At 75.2% G+C, this 16,718-nt stretch overlaps 3 protein-coding genes across 3 annotated transcripts; 1 reads left to right on the top strand and 2 right to left on the bottom strand.

Annotated features, from left to right (window-relative positions):
• Window positions 1–2,065: 2,065 nt before the first annotated feature.
• On the top strand, window positions 2,066–3,938 carry PLCXD1 (phosphatidylinositol specific phospholipase C X domain containing 1; the record flags this gene model as incomplete). Its single annotated transcript, XM_080719528.1, is given in 9 exon segments — window positions 2,066–2,186; window positions 2,367–2,503; window positions 2,604–2,732; window positions 2,837–2,870; window positions 2,873–2,997; window positions 3,316–3,499; window positions 3,708–3,767; window positions 3,770–3,844; window positions 3,847–3,938. Coding segments are annotated over 9 exon segments (957 nt in total).
• Window positions 3,939–4,693: 755 nt separating this feature from the next.
• Window positions 4,694–8,961, bottom strand: GTPBP6 (GTP binding protein 6 (putative); the record flags this gene model as incomplete). Its single annotated transcript, XM_080719529.1, has 10 exons — window positions 4,694–4,835; window positions 4,964–5,113; window positions 5,195–5,343; window positions 5,619–5,827; window positions 6,220–6,378; window positions 6,467–6,534; window positions 6,753–6,883; window positions 6,964–7,034; window positions 7,558–7,695; window positions 8,610–8,961. 10 exons carry the CDS (start codon window positions 8,959–8,961, stop codon window positions 4,694–4,696), a joined length of 1,569 nt encoding a protein of 522 aa, XP_080575655.1.
• Window positions 8,962–10,373: 1,412 nt separating this feature from the next.
• Window positions 10,374–16,418, bottom strand: PPP2R3B (protein phosphatase 2 regulatory subunit B''beta; the record flags this gene model as incomplete). The annotated part of the gene is made up of 13 exons (XM_080719530.1): window positions 10,374–10,481; window positions 11,268–11,386; window positions 11,460–11,635; window positions 11,760–11,849; window positions 11,919–11,967; window positions 12,267–12,423; window positions 12,546–12,632; window positions 13,398–13,472; window positions 13,529–13,631; window positions 13,878–13,981; window positions 14,633–14,815; window positions 15,339–15,637; window positions 16,157–16,418. The coding sequence occupies 13 exons, from the start codon at window positions 16,416–16,418 to the stop codon at window positions 10,374–10,376; spliced, it is 1,812 nt and encodes a 603-aa protein (XP_080575656.1).
• Window positions 16,419–16,718: the final 300 nt, after the last annotated feature.

Consider the following 16,718-nt stretch of genomic DNA (forward strand, 5'->3'; position numbering starts at 1 on the left):
CGCCACGGCCGGAGCAGATGGGCGGCGGCGCTCGGTCCTCCATTTTCCTGTGTGCGAGGGGGGGGCGAAGACAGACAGACGACAGACGGACGGACGGGCACTGGGTGGAGCCCGCGCGTCCGCCTCTGATCCCAGGCCCGCTTCTTTTCTTCTTTATTTTGAACCAGGGTCTCCCTGAGTGGCCGAGGGGCTCGCTAAGCGGCCGAGGCCGGCCTCGAACCGCGGTCCTCCGTCTCGGCCGAGTGCGGGTGAGCAGCGCCCCCGCCCGGCTCTTGCTTATTCTAAAGCAGGTTTTGAACACGAGTCACTTCTGGGAAACAGAGCCGGGGCCAAGCTGGCGCTCGGGGGCTCGCCGTGCGTCCGTCCGTCTGTCCCCGCGAGGACGGACGGCGCGACCGAGGCCGGCCGCGATGGCGCCCGCCGGGATCAGGAGGAAGGAGGCCGACGGGGCGCGGGGCCGCCAGGACGCCGGGAGCGCGGACACAGGACGCGCCAAGGGTCATGGGTAACGACCCCTCCCCGCCGAGGAGGCCGGGAGCTGCGGGCCCTGAGGACTCTGGGTAGTGTGGTCCACGGCCTCCGGACACCACCCTGCCCCAGAGGACCGTGGGAGTTGCTTCTTGGGCACCCTGAGCGTTCTGGGTAGTGTAGTCTAGCGTCCTGTGTGCGCCATCTTGCCCCAGAGCATGCTGGGTAGTGCAGTCTAGCGTTGTTTCAACCATATTGCCCCCAGAGCATTCTGGGTAGTGTAGTCTGGCGTCCTGTGTACGCCATCTTGCTCCAGAGCATTCTGGGTAGTGTAGTCTGGCGTCCTGTGTACGCCATCTTGTCCCAGAGCATTCTGGGTAGTGTAGTCTAGCGTTGTTTCAACCATCTTGCCCCAGAGCGTTCTGGGTAGTGTAGTCTAGCGTCCTGTGTGCGCCATCTTGCCCCGGAGGACCACGGGAGTGGCAGGCGCAGGCCCGGAGGATCATGGGGGTTGTAGTCCGTGCTCTACCGGCCACTCCCCGGGGCACAAACCCGCAGAAAGGACCCGGAGCCGCGCGTCCTCCGCCGAGGCGGGTCGGGTCGGGTCGGCGTCCTCCAGGCGCGGACCGGGGCAGCCTCCGTCTACACTGCGGGCGCCCGGGCGGCTCCTCGGTCTACGCCAGCTGAGGTCGCTGGGTCCTGTCTGCGATCCACCCAGTCGGTCCACACTGGCTCCGGCCCTGGTGACCCGGGACCCCTCCCGCCGTCCACACCCGCGGACTCCCTGCGGCTCCGCCCGTCTACACTGCAGGCCGCAGCTCGGCTGGGCTCCCGCGGTCTCCAGGAATGCAGCCGGTCTGCGAGTGTAGACCGCGGGTGGAGGGGCTCCCGGGAACCCAGGACCATCTCAAAAGTTAAAAACAAAACACTCCGCGCAGCCCCTTTCCCGCCGGGACGACGTTGACCCGAAAGCACCCGGGGGGGGGGGGGGGGCTCCATCCGGGACTCCAGCCCCCCCCCACCTCGCCGCCCGGCTCCGTCTTCCGGATGTTCTTTTCACTTATTTTGCCCCAACACCACACTTGCTAGGCTGACTCCGTCTGACTTCCCACAATGCCCGTGGGCGCGGACGGGCTCCTGGAGGGCGCGGAGGCCGCCGGCGGAGGCCGGCCTCGCCACCCGGAGGCCCTCGGCTGGCCTCGAACCGCGCGCCCCTCCGTTTCCAGTCAAAAGTCAAAATAAGCCGCGCGGTGGGCGCCCTGGTCACTCAGCACTCGGGAGGCTGAGCCCGGAGGACGGCGGTTCGAGGCCGGCCTCGGCTACTTGGCGAGGCCCTGTTTCTAAATAAAGAATAAAAAGCAGGGCTGGGGTGTCCTCGGAGGTGGACGCCTGGGCTCCCCGCAGACCCAGACTCGCAAAATAGATGGAAACAAAGTGAGAAGGGCCGGGGGTCGGCGGAGGTCGGGGTTAGCTCCTGCCCCCCCCCCGCCGGGTCAGAGGCCAAGGGGCGGGTCAGGTGTCAGAGGCCGCCCCGGGTGTCGCAACCGGAGGAGGGGCCGCAGGAGGCCGGGCGGCCATCCCGACCTGAGCCTCCGCCATGGGCGCGCGGCCCGGCGCCCCCCGCGGCCCCCCGGCGCCGCCCCCGGCCCACGCGGACTGGATGTCGGCGCTGAGCCCGCGGCTGTGGGACGTGGCCCTGAACCACCTGTCCATCCCGGGTGAGGCCGGCCTCCGCGGGGGCTGGAGGCCGGGGAGGGGGGTCGGAGCCCGAGTCCAGGAGGGAGGTGCCGGGCAGAGACCCTCGGCACCCTAGTGGGACCGGGTCCGAGCCGACCCGGCCGGGGGCGGGGGCCGGAGGGCAGGAGGGCGGGCGGGCGGGGTCAGCGGCCTGTGCGCAGGGAGCCACGCCACCATGACGTACTGCCTGGACAAGCGCTCGCCCGTCGCCCGCACCGAGTCCCGGCTGCTGCGGCTGCTGACCCGGCTGGCGCCGTGCGTGGCGCGGCCGGCCGTGCTGCGGTGGTCCACCACGCAGGTGGGTGCGGCCCGGGGGTCTGCGGCGCGGTCCCCTGCGGGTGCCGGGGAGTCTCTGCGGGTTGCCGAGGGTCTCTGCACGGAGCATCCGGGTCCCGCAGACGCTGAGCGTCACGGAGCAGCTGGACGCGGGCGCGCGCTACCTGGACCTGCGGGTGGCGCACGAGCCGTCGGGGTCGGAGCGGAACCTGCGCTTCGTGCACTTGGTCTACACCACGGCGCTGGTGGAGGTGCGCGGCGGGCGGGCTCGGGCGGCAGGGTCCCCGCGGGGGGCCGAGGGTCTCGCGGCGCGGCCTCCAGAGGGAGGGAGGGAGGGAGGCCGCCCCGCCCCCAGGACGCGCTGACGGACGTGGCCGAGTGGCTGGAGCGGCGCCGCGCGAGGCGCTCGTCGTGGCCGTCGTCGTCCGGGGCGTCGCCGGCCTCACGGAGCCGCTGCACGAGCACCTGGTGCGCTGCGCCGAGAACATCTTCGGGGCCGCGCTGTGCCCGCGCGGGGTGAGCGCATGCGCGAGCCCGCCATTTGCATAGGCCCCGCCCCGTATTTGCATACGGCCCCGCCCCGCGCGCACCCGCCCGTCCGCGTGCCAGGCCCCGCCCGGGCGCCACCTCGCATTTGCATACGGGCCCCGCCCACCCGCCTGGCGGTTGCTGGCCTGCCGGCCCCGCCCAGATCCCACCTGCATTTGCATGCCGGGCCCCGCCCACCGGCGTGATTGGCGGGCGGGGCCGAGTGCCGGCCGCCGGGGGCGTGTGCGCTCGGGGCCTCCCTCCCCGGCCTCCACCCACCGGCCTCCCTCCCCGGCCTCCCCGCAGGCCGTGTCCACGCTGCGCCAGCTGTGGGCGCGCGGGCAGCAGGTGCTGCTGTCGTACGAGCACGAGCCCGCCGTGCGCCGCCATCCCGAGCTCTGGCCCGCGCTGCCGCGCTGGGGGGGCGACCGCGCCAAGGCCGGCGCGCTCGTGCGCTACCTGGAGGCCATGAAGAGCCAAGGGCGGCCAGGTGCGTGCGCGCCCCGCCCGGGGAGCACCGTGCGGGGAGCCCGCCCCGGGAGCACTGTGCGGGGAGTCCTCCCCGGGGAGCACCGTGCGAGGAGTCCTCCCCGGGGAGCACCGTGCGGGGAGCCCGCCCCGGGGAGCCCGCCCGGGGAGCACTGTGCGAGGAGTCCTCCCCGGGAGCACCGTGCGAGGAGTCCTCCCCCGTCCCGCAGGCGGCCTGTTCGTGGCGGGCACCAACCTCACGGCCAGCCCGGCGCGCGCGCTCGTGCACCCCGGCGGTCGCTGTGCGCGCTCTCGCTGCCCCCCGTCCGCGCCTGGGTGCGCGCGCAGAGCCCCGGGCCGGCGCCGGCGGCACCAACGTCATCGCCGCCGACTTCATCGGCGCCCAGGGCGGCGGGCTCGTGGCCGACGTCATCGCGCTCAACAGCAAGCTGCTGGCGTGACCCGGTGCCCCCTGACCTCGGGTGCCCCCTCACCTGGAGGTCGCCCCCCCCCACTCCACGGGAGCACAGAGACCCTCGGCAGCCTGAGGAGACCTGGGTTAAGACAGAAACGGGCCGGGGTGACGCTGAGCTCCTTCACCAAAATCAAAATAATGGAACAAAAATAAAAGCCCGGGCCCCGACCCCTGAGCACAGCCCCGGGCGGCCTTTTTATTTTGAAACAAGGTCTCCGGGGCGGCCTCGAACCCGCGGCGACGCCGTCCCGGTTTCCTCGGCCCGAGCTCCGTGCGTCCGCCGCTGGCCGGGTTTGCGATGAACGTGCATGGAGGCGCGAGGCCGGCTTTAAACTGGAAACGGCCTCCTTGAGGCTGGCCTCAAGCCCGTGGCCTCCTCCTCCGGCCTCCAGGGACGGACCTCGCGCGAGGCCCCAGGGAGACGCCGGCGGTCTGCCGCCCGCAGGAGCGCTCGAGGCCGGGGAGCCTGCTCGGCTGACTGCGGGCGGAGACTTACACGCTCAGGAACAAGGAAACCCGGGGACGCGCGCGGCGAGGCGGGAAGCGCGGCTGCCGAGCCTCCGGCCTTCACGAGGCCGACGGGGGCGCGCTCCGGACCAGACGGGGCGGCAGCCGCACCGGGCGCCCGCCCGACCTCAACCCGTCCCTCGTGTTCGCTTCACAGCAGCCTCCGCCCGCCGGCCTCCTCGCGGCCTCCTCCTCGGCCTCCTCCTCCTCGGCCTCCTCTCGGCCTCCTCGCGCTCAGGAGCCCCGGGCCGCGCTCTCGGGGAAGAGCTTGCGGAAGCGGCCGAGGGCGGCGGCGCTGATGAGCACGGACACGCGCGCGCAGCCGGCCTCGGGCAGCACCGACACGTCCTGCACGGCCGCCTCGCGGTGCAGCCAGCTGGGGAAGGGCGGCGGGTCGGCCTGCAGCCTCCGCCCGGCCTCCGACCTCAGCCTCCGCCCGGCCCTCCTCCCCGGCCTCCCATCTCAGCCTCCACCCCGGCCTCCCTCCCCGGCCTCCCCGCTCACCTGAGCTCCGGGCCGCCCAGCGGCACTCGCAGGGTGCACAGGCGCCTCGCCGTGGCCGCCAGCACGGCCGCCTCCAGCCGGGCGCGCAGCTCCTCCAGCCCCAGCCCGTGCAGCGCGGACACGGCCACGGCGCGCTCGGGGGCGCGGTACCTGGGGCGGCGGGGGCGGCGGGGTCAGCGGGGTCGGCGGGGTCGGCGGGGTCGGCGGGGCGCAGGGCGCACACTCACTCACCCCGGCACCAGGTCCACCTTGTTGTGCACCTCCAGCAGCGAGTCCAGCAGCGGCGCGGGCAGGCGCAGGGCGCGCAGCGCGGCCAGGACGCTGGCCTTCTGCAGCTCGCTCTCGGGGTGGCTGACGTCGCGCACGTGCACGATCAGGTCCTGCGGGAGGGAGGCGCCGGCTCGCGCGCATGCGCAGGGGGCACGTGCGCAGGCAGAGGGCTCGTGCGCCTGCGCACGCACCGGGGCGTGGCCGCAGAGAGGGCTAGAACTCAGCGCACGCGCAGAAGGGGCGAGGAGCCTCCCTCAGAGCCGCCTCCCAGCCGTGCTCGGGCGCATGCGCAGGACGGAGGCCCGCACCAGCCGGCTCCGAGGGCGCCCCCCTGCCGCGCATGCGCACTCCCCTCCTCTCCGAGTCCCCTCCCGCGCGTGCGCACCGCGTGCGCCACCTCCTCGAGCGTGGCGGAGAAGGCGTCGATGAGGCCGTGGGGCAGCTGGGACAGGAAGCCGATGGTGTCCACGAAGAGCACCGTCAGGCGCGAGGGCAGCGCGCCCGCGTGCGCCGTCACGTCCAGCGTGGCGAACAGCTGGTCCCGGGGCTGCGCCGCCGCGTCCCCGGTCAGCGCGCGGATCAGCGTGGTCTTCCCTGCGGGAGGGCGGGCTCGGTGGGCGGGACCTGGGCGGGCTCGGTGGGCGGGGCCTGGGCGGGCTCGGTGGGCGGGGCCTCGGCGTGGGCGGGGCCGCAGCCATGGGCCGGGCCGACAGGGAGGGCCTGCGGGGCGTGGCCTGGGAAGAGGCGGCCTGTGCCTAGCTGGAGGACGTGGGCGTGGCCTGGGCGGTGGGCGTGGCCGGGCTGGGCGGGGTCGTGTAGGGGCGGGGCCTGTGGGCGTGGCCTGGATTAGCTGGGCCGGGCTGGCAGGCGGCCCCGTGTGGGCGGGGCTTGGGACAGGGCGTGTCCCCGCTGGGCGGGGCGTAGCTCTTGGTGGTGTCCGCGGAGCGGGGCGGTGTGGACGCCGGGGCGGTGTGGACGGCGCTCACCGCAGTTGGTGTAGCCGACCACGGCCACGGCCGGCAGCGCCCTCTGCTCCCGCCGCCGCCGCAGCAGCCGCCGCCTCGCCCGCAGGCGCTCCAGGGCGCGGCGCAGCTTCTGCTCCTTCTCCCTCAGCAGCCGGCGCCGCAGCTGCGCCCAGGACTCTCCTGCGGGGCCGGGGTCGGGCGGGTCAGGCGGGCCGGGGTCGGGCGCCCCTCCCGCCCCGCGAGAGCCCGAGGGGCCTCCGCGACTCACCCGACCCCATGATGTAGCGGGAGCCCCCGCCGCGGCCCGGGCCGGCCGGCTCGCGGCTCAGCGTGGACCTGGCGGAGAGCGGCGGCTGCAGGTGCTGCGGCGAGGCTGGCCTCCCTGCCTCCTGCCTCCCGGCCTCCCTACCTCCCAGCCTCCCTGCCTACCGGCCTCCCAGCCTCCCCGCCCAGGCCTCCCGGCCTCCGGCCTCCCTGCCTCCCGGCCTCCCTGCCTCCCCGCCCCGGCCTCCCTGGCCTCCCTGCCTCCGGCCTCCCCGCCCCGGCCTCCCTACCACAGCAGCGGGATCTCGGCCAGCGCCACCTGCAGCCGGGCCTCCCGGGTGCGCGCGTTGCAGCGGAAGACGTGCAGGACGAGGGTGAAGCGGTCGAAGACCTCCAGGCCCCAGGCCGCCTGCAGCTCGGCCTGCGAGACGGGGCCTGAGCCTGGGCCGCCCGACCCCCGACCCCCGACCCCCGACCCCCGACCCCGCCGCCCGCCCTCACCTTGGCCGGGGCCGCCAGCCGCTCCACGTTCAGGAACACGCACGACAGCTGCGGACACGCGCGGATCTTCTCTGCAAGGGCGGTCCGTGAGCCGCGCTGGCCGCGGTGGCCTCTCGCCCCTGCCCGCCCGCGGCTGTCAGGGCTGGGCACCCGCTCGGGGCTTCCGCCGCCCGACGGCGCCAGCCCTTCTCAGGACACTTTCGTTTTGGAATCACGGCCTTCCGGGGTCGCCGGGTCCCCCGGGCTGGCTGCTCCCTCGCTGGGCTCCCCGGCTGCCAGGCGCAGGGCCGCGGGCGCCGCCTGTCTCGAGTGGGGGTTTGGCCGTGGCGCTCGTGTGTGCTGCTGGGGAGGGCACCCAGGGCATCTAGCTCCACGCCACACCCCAGCCCTATTTCTTATTCTTCATCTTGGAACACGGTCTCACTGAGTGGCCGAGGGCCTCGCTAAGTAGCTGAGGCCGGCCTCGAACCGCGGTCCTCCTCAGCTTCCCGAACGCTGCGAGGACAAGCGCGCGCCACCGAGCCGGCCGCGGCCTCCCTCTGGCCCGGACCCTTCTTGGGGAGCGGCCGGGAGGGTCGGGGCCGCGGGACTCACCCGTGAGCTGCTCAAAGTGGCCCTTGCCGAAGACGCGCCTCTTCTCCGGCGTCTTGGTCGGCACCACCATGGTCTGCACCACGGCCCAGCCGTCCAGCGTGTGCACCAGCGCCGCGGCCTCCGCCACCTGCCACTCGGCTGCGGGGTGGGTGGGGGTGGGGTCGGCTCAGCGGGCAGGACCCGAGACGCCCCACTCCGAGCCCCCCAAGCCCGACCACCCCAAGCCTGCACCCGTCTCCCCGCGGCCGCCGGCCAGGGACAGCTCGGGAGGCCCAGGGAAGGGGAGGCCGGCCTCAGACACTCGGTTAAAAGCACGAAACAGAATCGGGCCGAGAGCTCGGAGTCTGAATGCCCCGCGCTCAACCTCCAGGCCCAACACGAAGTTATGGACAGCCGGGGCCGGCCGCCCTTCTCGTCCCAGCCGGGTGGTGGAGGCGCGGATGCCGGGCGGGCGGCCATTAAGTGGGCCGAGGCCGGGCGCATTCCGGGCCCGCTGAACCCGGGGAGGGCAGGTGGTGGGGCGGCCGGCCCCTCCCGGGTGAGGACGGTGGCGCAACCCAGGGCTGCGGCGCGGGGACTGCGCTCCACGGGGGCCTGTGTGTCCACAGGTCAGACAGGAGGGCGAGGACTGCGGGCCGCCCCGCGCTGCTGGAGACCTGGGCGGACGGTCCCCGCCCCGCCCGGGCCCTGCGACCCCGCCCCGGGCCCCACGCCGCCCGGGACCCCCGGCGCCGGCCACACAGGCGGCCCCGCCAGCTCCGCCGCCGGCCCCGCCGGTCCAGCTGCCTTTTAAGTCCCACCTGCGCCCCGCCCCTCCCTCCCCGCCACCCAATCAGCTCGTCTCCTGCGTCCCCCCCCTCGCCGGAGGCCCCGCCCACAGCACCTCTGCCCGCGAGCTCCGCCCTGGGGCCGCCCCGCCCATGAGAGCTCCCGACGCCCCGCCCCCCGCGGCTCCAGCCAATGAGCGCTCCCCCTGGGCTCCCGCCCCCGCGGCTCCAGCCAATGAGCGCTCCCCCTGGGCTCCCGCCCCGCCGGCGGCCAGCTTTGGTCACCTGTGGTCAGCTGCGGCCTGCCCGCGCCCCACCTGACGTCCGGGTGCACCAGGCACACGCGCTGCGTCCCGGCGGGCAGCAGGGGCTCGCGGCGCAGCAGCTCCTCGTCCTCCTCGTCCTCGTCCTCCTCCTCCTCCTCCGACTCCGCCCCGTCCCGCTCCGCGCGGCCGCCCCTCCCGTCCGCCCCGCCCCGGCCCGCGGCCCCCGGCCCCTCCCGGCCCCCTCGGCCCCAGCGGGCGGCGGCGAGCGTGCGCGCGGGCCATGGCGGCGGCGCGGAGCGGGGGGCGGGCGGGACGCGGGGCGCCCGCAGGAGCCGCAGCCCGGGCCGGACGGCGGCCCGCAGGGCCCACATGGCGGCGCGCGGAGGGGCGGGCCGGCGGCCGCCCATTGGCTGCGCCGCGTCACGTGGCGGAGGCGCCCGTCCGGGCGGGGCCGGAGGCGGAGCGCTGCCCCCGCGGCCGCCCATTGGCTGCGCCGCGTCACGTGCCCCGGCGGGGCGGGGCCTGGCGCGCGTCCTGGGCGCGCGGCCGCCGGTCTCCAAGGGTCTCGGCGCCGGGCTCAGCGCGGGCGGCTGCTCAGGCTGCGCGGAGCCGGCGGCCCCAGACCCCAGGCGGCGCCGACCGAGGCCCCGACCCGCCGCCCCAGGGCGCGGGAGGCCCGCGGTTCGAGGCCAGCCTCCTCCACGGCCAGGCCGCGCGGCTCAGCGAGACCCCGGCCCGGTCGGGCCGCAGAGAGGCTTCTCTCCCCTTGAGGGCGCGGCGCCCACGGTTCTGCCGCGGAGGAGGCCGGCGAGGGGGGGCGGGGGCCAGAGGGTCCTGAGCGCTGTGCGAGACCCTCGGCAGCCTAGTGAGACCCTCGGCACGCAGAGGAGCAGACAGCTGGGCCGGGCGCTCCCCACGCAGCACTGGGGAGGCAGCCACAGGGGCGTCGCGCGGGTTCGAGGCCGGCCTCAGCTTTGGGCTGAGACCCGTCCCCAAATAAAGTGTAAGAGAGGTCTGAGGGGTCAGGCGGAGGGAGAAAGCCTCGGCCCACCCCCAGGGCCGCGTGCGTGCGCGTGCGTGTGTATATTACTTAATTAAAATGAGGGCTGGGGTGTAGAGCGCCTGGGTTCCACCCCCCCCCAACACGCGAAAGGTAAAAATAAAGCAAAATAAATGAAACGAAGGCCATGCGCGCTCGGAAGCGGTGGGGAAGGCGCCCTCGGCGGGCAGCTCGGCGGCCATGGCTCGGCCTCCCGCCCCGGCCTCCCTCCGCGGCCTCCGCTCCGGCGTGGACGCGCTCGCCCGGGGCGGGGCCGGGTCTGGGGTCCGCGCCCCCCCCTCCGCCCAACAGACCCGGCGGCGGCGAAAACACTCAAATTCTTTATTCAAAAATACAAACGTGAACGCGAAAACGTGTGCAGCCGCCAGGCCCGCTCCAACGCCCGCGCCGGCCCCGCGGCCTCGGCCGTCCCGTCCCGCCAGCGCCCGTCCGTCCGTCCGTCCGTCCGTCCGTCCATCTGTCCTCCCCCCGGCTGAGTTCGGCCGGCCCCGCGGCCTGGGGCGGGGGCGCTGCGGAGCGTGCCCTGGAGACTCGGTGTAGACCGGGTGTCTATACCCGCGGTCAGGGCGGCGGCGAGGCCGGGTCGTCGTCGTCCCCGCACGCGAGCTCGTACAGGTCCACGGCGCCCAGCGGGGCCTCCAGCCTGCAAGGCCAGGGGCGTCTACGCCGCGTCCACGCCGCCCGGGGGTCCACGCCGCCCGCCGCCCGGGGCGGAGGCCGCACTCACCCGTCCTCCCAGGGGCCGCCCGCCAGCTCCTCGGCCACCAGCAGGTCGTACTCCTCGGCCGCGTACTTGTCCCAGTCGGAGAGCTCAGGGCCGTCGTCGCTGTCCTGCAGTCAGGGCGGGGCCGGGCAGGGTCAGTTGGGGGCAGGGTCGGGTCAGAGTAGGGTCAGGGGTTGGAGTCAAGGTCAGTAGGGTCAGGGGTTGGGGTCAGGGCCAGTTGGGGGTCAGGTCAGGGGTCAAGATCAGGGTCAGTCGGGGCCAGGTCAGGGTCAAGGTCGGGGTCGGGTCAGGGGACAAGATCAGGGTCAGTCGGGGTCAGGTCAGGGGCATGGTCAGTTGGGGTCAGGGTCGGGTCAGAGTAGGGTCAGGTGTTGGGGTCAAGGTCAGTCAGGGGTTGGGGTCTGGGTCAGGACAGGGGCATGGTCAGTCAGGTCAGGGTCAAGATCAGTCGGGGTCAGGTCAGGGGACAAGGTCGGGGTCAGGTCAAGGGACAAGGTCAGGGTCAGTCGGGGTCAGGGTCGGGTCAGAGTAGGGTCAGGGGTTGGGGTCAAGGTCAGTCAGGGGTTGGGGTCTGGGTCAGGTCAGGGGCATGTTCAGTCGGGGTCAGGGTCGGGTCAGTCGGGGTCAGGTCAGGGGACAAGATGGGGGTCAGTCGGGGTCAGCTCAGGGGACAAGGTCAGGGTCAGTCGGGGTCAGGTCAGGGGACAAGATCGGGGTCAGTCGGGGTCAGGTCAGGGGACAAGATCGGGGTCAGTCGGGGTCAGGTCAGGGGACAAGATCGGGGTCAGGTCAGGGGACAAGGTCGGGGTCAGTCGGGGTCAGGTCAGGGGCATGTTCAGTCGGGGTCAGGGTCGGGTCAGGTCGTCATGGGCTCCGGTCCGGGGCCCGCCCACCCGCAGCAGCGCCGCCTGCTCCTTCTGCTCGTGGTCCAAGTACTTCTCGATGTTGAAGAAGGTGTCGAAGAAGACGTTGGCCATCTTGCAGCGCTTGAGGTCGCGGAGCGTGATCTTGCCTGCGGGGAGGGCGGGGAGGCCGGCGTTGGCGAGGAGCGGGGGTCCCGGGCGCCCGCCCTCGCCCGGGCTCACCTGGGCAGCTGGGCTGCACCAGGTCCAGCATCTGGCACAGGCAGTCGCGGAAGGGCAGCGCCTCGATGGCCAGGCTGTCCAGCCGCCGCCGCTGCTCCTCGTAGAAGTACTCGAGCTCGAACATGGACAGCGCGCCGTCGCCGTCCAGGTCCATGCAGCGGAACCAGTACTCGATGCTGCGGGCGGGCGGGCGGGCGGGCGGGAGCCGGCGAGGCCGGGAGTCGGCGAGGCCCGGGGCGAGGCCCAGGCCGGAGGCCGCCGCCGCCGCCCCAGGACCCTCCCGGCCCCTCCCAGCCCCACCTGGTGGGCGAGCGCTTGTCCTCCTCCGAGATCAGGAACCACACGAAGTCGGCGTAGCTCAGCTTGCCGTCCTTCTGCACCCGCCGGCCTCTGCGGGGGAGGCCGGTCAGCCGGGCCGGCCTCAGCCTCCCGGGCCGGCCTCCGCGAGCCGCCACCTACCGCGTCACGGCGCCCGAGAAGATGCGCTCGACCATCCTGGTGGAAATGGCTGAGGGGAGGAGGGGGCTTGAGGCCGCGGCCCGGGCGCGGGTCCGGGCCATCGCGGTGGGCGGGGCCTGGCGCTTTGGGAGGGGCCGCTTGGTGGGCGGGGCCGGTCGCAGTGGGCGGGGCTGGCGAGGAGGGAGGGCCTGGCGAGGGGGCCTGCCTGGTGGGCGGGGCCTGTCGCAGGGGGCGGGGCCTGGCGAGGGGGCCTGCCTGGTGGGCGTGGCCTGCCCGGGGGCGGGGCCGGGAGGAGGGCGTGGCCTGCCCGGGGGCGTGGCCGGGCGGAGGGCCCCGCCCCGCGCTCACCGTGGTCGCCGTGCCGCGCCAGGTCGGCGGCGTCGATGAGCAGGTCGTGGTCCGTGTCCAGCTCCCAGAACTTGCAGTAGATGACGTAGAAGTGCTCGTAGGAGAAGAACTCGGTGAGCTGGTTGATGTCGGCCTCCTGCTCCAGCAGCGCCACGTTCTGCGGGCGAGCGGCCGGTCCGTCTGTGTGCCAGGCCGCCGGCGGACGGACGGACGGACGGACGGACGGACAGGCGCGGGCCGTGGGCAGGGGGAGCACTGAGCGCCCGGCACCCCGCGCACCTGCAGGAAGGTGCTCTTCCGCAGCTCCGCGCACGTGATCCTCCCCGACCAGGACCGGTTGACGGTGTAGAAGATCCTCTGGATGACCTGGGGCGGGGAGGAGGGCGGGGAGGACGGGGAGGAGGGCGGGGAGGATGGAGGGGAGGACGGGGAGGAGGGCGGGGAGGAGGGCGGGGAGGAGGACGGAGGGGAGGACGGGGAGGAGGGCGGGGAGGACGGAGGGGAGGAGAGCGGGGAGGAGGGCGGGAAGGAGGACGGAGGGGAGGACGGGGAGGAGGGCGGGGAGGATGGAGGGGAGGACGGAGGGGAGGACGGGGAGGAGGGCGGGGAGGAGGATGGAGGGGAGGACGGGGAGGAGGGCGGGGAGGACGGAGGGGAGGACGGGGAGGAGGGCGGGGAGGAGAGCGGGGAGGAGGGCGGGGAGGAGGACGGAGGGGAGGGCGGGGAGGATGGAGGGGAGGACGGAGAGGACGGGGAGGAGGACGGAGGGGAGGACGAGGAAGAGGACAGGGAGGAGGGCGGGAGGATGGAGGGGAGGAGGGCAGGGAGGACGAAGGGGAGGAGGGCGGGGAGGACGGAGGGGAGGACGGGGGGGAGGACGGAGGGGAGAACGGAGAGGAGGACGGGGAGGAGGGCGGGAGGATGGAGGGGAGGAGGACGAGGAGGACAGAGGGAAGGACGGGGAGGAGGACGGAGGGGAGGACGGAGGGGAGGACGGAGGGGAGGACGGGGAGGACGCGCGGGCGTGAGCCGGGCCTGCAGGCGCGGGGAGGCTGACCGCGGCAGGACGGGCGGGGGCCGGGGCGGGAGGACGGACGGACGGACGGACGGAGGGACGCCCGCGGCGCTCACCGTGGTGATGTAGCGCGAGTGGAACTCGGACGCGTCCTTGAGGAAGGCCAGGCCGGGGTGCGTGTCCACCACGTCCTGCGGGAGCACAGGCTGAGCCCCGCCCGCCCCCCGCCGCCCCCCGCCGCGCTCACCTGCACGAGCGGCACGAAGTCCTCGGGCTCCAGGTAGCCGCGGCCCGGGCTCCCGAGCAGCTGCACGAACCTGGCCGCGTCGTCGTGGCAGCTCTGCAGGACCCTGGGGGGCGGGGCGCTGAGGGCGGAGGCCACGCCCACCAGCCGCGGCCCCGCCCACCGCGAGGACCGGCGCGGCCCCGCCCACCGCGAGCCCCTCCGCAGCCCGCCCAGCCCCGGGACCGCCAGGGCGAGGCCCCCACCACACCCAGGGGCCAGCATGGCGGCCCTCCCGGCCCCGCCCCCGGCGCACAGGCCCCGCCCCCGACCCGCAGGCCCCGCCCCCGACCCGCAGGCCCCGCCCGCTCACTTTCTCCACATGGCCACGAACTTGTGCACGGACACGGAGCCCGTGCGCTCGCCGCCCGCGCCGTAGAAGAGCGGCCCCTTCCAGTAGAGCGGGCAGCCGCAGGCCTGGGGGAGGGGGCGGCTCAGGACACGACCCCGCCCGCCCGGCGACCCCGGCCCCGACGCCCGCCCGCCGGGACCTCGAGCCACAGCTCGGGATGAAGACGGCCGCCGTCCCCGCAACGGGGAGGCGGAGGCAGGAGGGTCGCGGGTTCGAGGCCGGCCTCGGCTACCCAGAGGCCCTGTCTCCAAGTAGAGTATAAAGTAGGAAGAGCCTCTGGGCCCCGCCCCCAGTGCCACCCACACACTGAAACATGATAAAAAATTTAAAAAATACAACGAAAAGGCCCAGCAAGGAAGCCGCGGCCCAGGAGGGGCGGCCGGAGACCCCGCGGACGGGCAGGGCGGCCGTGGACGGGGGACCCCGGAGGCCGTCGGGGCCCGGCCGGCGCCAGGCTGGAGGCCGGGGAGGGAGGCCGGGGAGGGAGGCCAGGAGCGAGGCCGGGGAGGGAGGCCGGGGGTGAGGCCGGGGAGGGAGGCCGGGAGCAAGGCCGGGGAGGGAGGCCGGGGAGGGAGGCCGGGGGCGAGGCCGGGGAGCGAGGCCGGGGAGGGAGGCCGGGAGGGAGACCGGGGGCGAGGCCGGGGATGGAGGCCGGGAGGGAGGCCGGGGGCGAGGCCGGGGATGGAGGCCGGCCTCGCGGCGCAGACCCCGCGCACCTTGGCCACGCGGCCCATGTCCCCGGCCGCGGCGCGCTCGTGCGGGAGGCCGGCGAAGGCGCGCTCCACGCGGGCGATGGCGGCGTCCACGCTGCCGGCCTCCGCCGGGCGGCCCCGGGGGAAGTGGAAGGCCGGGACGCTGGGGCCGCGGGCGGGCGGCGGCGGCTCCTTCCTCGCCTGGACCTGAGGACGGACAGACGGACGGACGGATGGACGTCGGGGCCCGGCCTCCACCCCCGGCCTCCGGCCTCCACCCCCGGCCTCCCGCCCCGGCCTCCGCGCCCGCCCGGCCCCGGGCAGACAGACAGACAGACAGACAGACAGACGCGGGAGGAGCGAGGAGCCACCCTGGACCCCGCGCCTGGCGGGGAGGCCGAGGCGGGAGGCCCGCCGTGGGAGGGAGGCCGGCCTCCACCCTCCGGGCGCGCAGGCTGGCCCGGGCGGCCCCGGCTGTCCGTCTGTCCGTCCGTCCGTCCGGAGGCGCCGACAGATGGCGGACGAGCGGCCGCAGCCGGAGACTTAATCTGGAGACAGAAATAACCCGCGGGGGCAGCTGCGGGCGCATTCCTGCCGGGCCTGTGCGTGTGCGAGTGTGAGCGCGTGTGAGTGTGCCCGCGGCCTCGCCGACACGCGCGTGTGCCACGGAGGCGCCCGGCCTGGCGGGCGGACGGACGGACGGACGGACACGCAGGACACGAGAGCCGACCTGCAAGGCCCGCAGCCGCGTCCGGAAGCGCGACGGCAGCACCAGGTCGCAGCCGCGGGCCAGCGCCGCCAGCTCCCGCCGCAGGTCGGGGTCGGGGCCGGGGTCGGGGCGCGGCCGCGGGGCGAGCGCCATGGGGCCGGTCACGTGGCGGGGACGGACGGACGGACGGACGGACGGCGACACCGCGGAGGACGGACCGGCCACGGCCGCGCGCGGCTCCGGCGAGCTGTGCCCCCGTGTGGCTGCCGCGGTCCCGCCGGGCGGCCGAGGGTCTCTGCCGGGCGCCCCGCCCCGCCCTCCTGCGCCCGACGCTCGGCGCCATGGCGACCCCGGACGCGCCCCCGCCCCTCGCCCGCGGCTCCTGGGGCGGACGGCGCCGAGCCCGAGGGCCCGAGGCCGGACTCGAACCCGCGCGGCCTCCGGCCTCGGCCTCCCCGGCGCCCAGTGTGTATTTTGGGGCGGGGTCTGCGCTGGAAGCCGGGGCCGCTCGACCCCCGAGCTCCGCCCCAGCCCCGCTTTTCACTCCCTATTCGGGAGCCGGGCTCCCCGCGCTGCAGAGGCCTCAGCCAGTGGCTGAGGCTGGCCTCGAGCCCGCGCGGCCTCCGGCCTCGGCCTCCCGGGAGCCGGGATGACGAGCCTGCGCCTCGGCTTCTATTCTTTATTGTAACCGGGCGGCTGGGAGCCTGGTCTCCGGCCGGGGGAGGCCGAGGAGGGAGGCCGGGGGCGGAGGCCGAGGAGGGAGGCCGGGGGCGGAGGCCGAGGAGGGAGGCCGAGGAGGGAGGCCGGGGGCGGAGGCGGGGGCGGAGGCCGGCGCGGACCGGGGCCCAGGCGGCGCCGACTTACGGGCCGGGGCGCGGCGGGCGCGGCGGGCGCGGCGGGGGCGCGGCCCGGGGGCCTGCGCGGCCGGGGCTGGGGCCGGGGCCGGGGTCCGGGCTCGAGCGCGCCCCCGGGGCCCCCGCGGCGGAGGCGCCGCAGCCCGTCGAGCAGCGCGCGCTGCGTGGCCGCCTCGCTGAGCCAGCGCAGGAACAGCTCGTCCACCTTCATCTTGAGCACGGGCTGCAGCGCCCGGCCCGGCGGCATGGCGACGCCCGCCTTCAAACCCGGCGCCCGCGTCACCGCGCCGTGACGTCACGCCGGCGGCGCCCGGGTCGCGCCCGTGACGCCATCGGCGCCGCGCCTGCCCGAGGACGCCCTGGCGGCCCGAGCCCCGAGCATGCGCAGAGCGCGCCCGCCCCGGAGGGGGGGGGCTGCCAGACCGCGCGTGCGCAGACGGAGCCGCCGCCGGCCCTCGGGCGCGCATGCGCAGAGTGCTCCCGCCGGGAGCGAGCCCGAGGCCTGGGCCGGGAGCGCGCAGCGGGGAGGGAGGGAGGGAGCGAGCGA

Source organism: Muscardinus avellanarius (genome assembly GCF_963383645.1).
Source record: "Muscardinus avellanarius genome assembly, chromosome: X".
Classification (NCBI taxonomy): Eukaryota; Metazoa; Chordata; class Mammalia; order Rodentia; family Gliridae; genus Muscardinus; species Muscardinus avellanarius.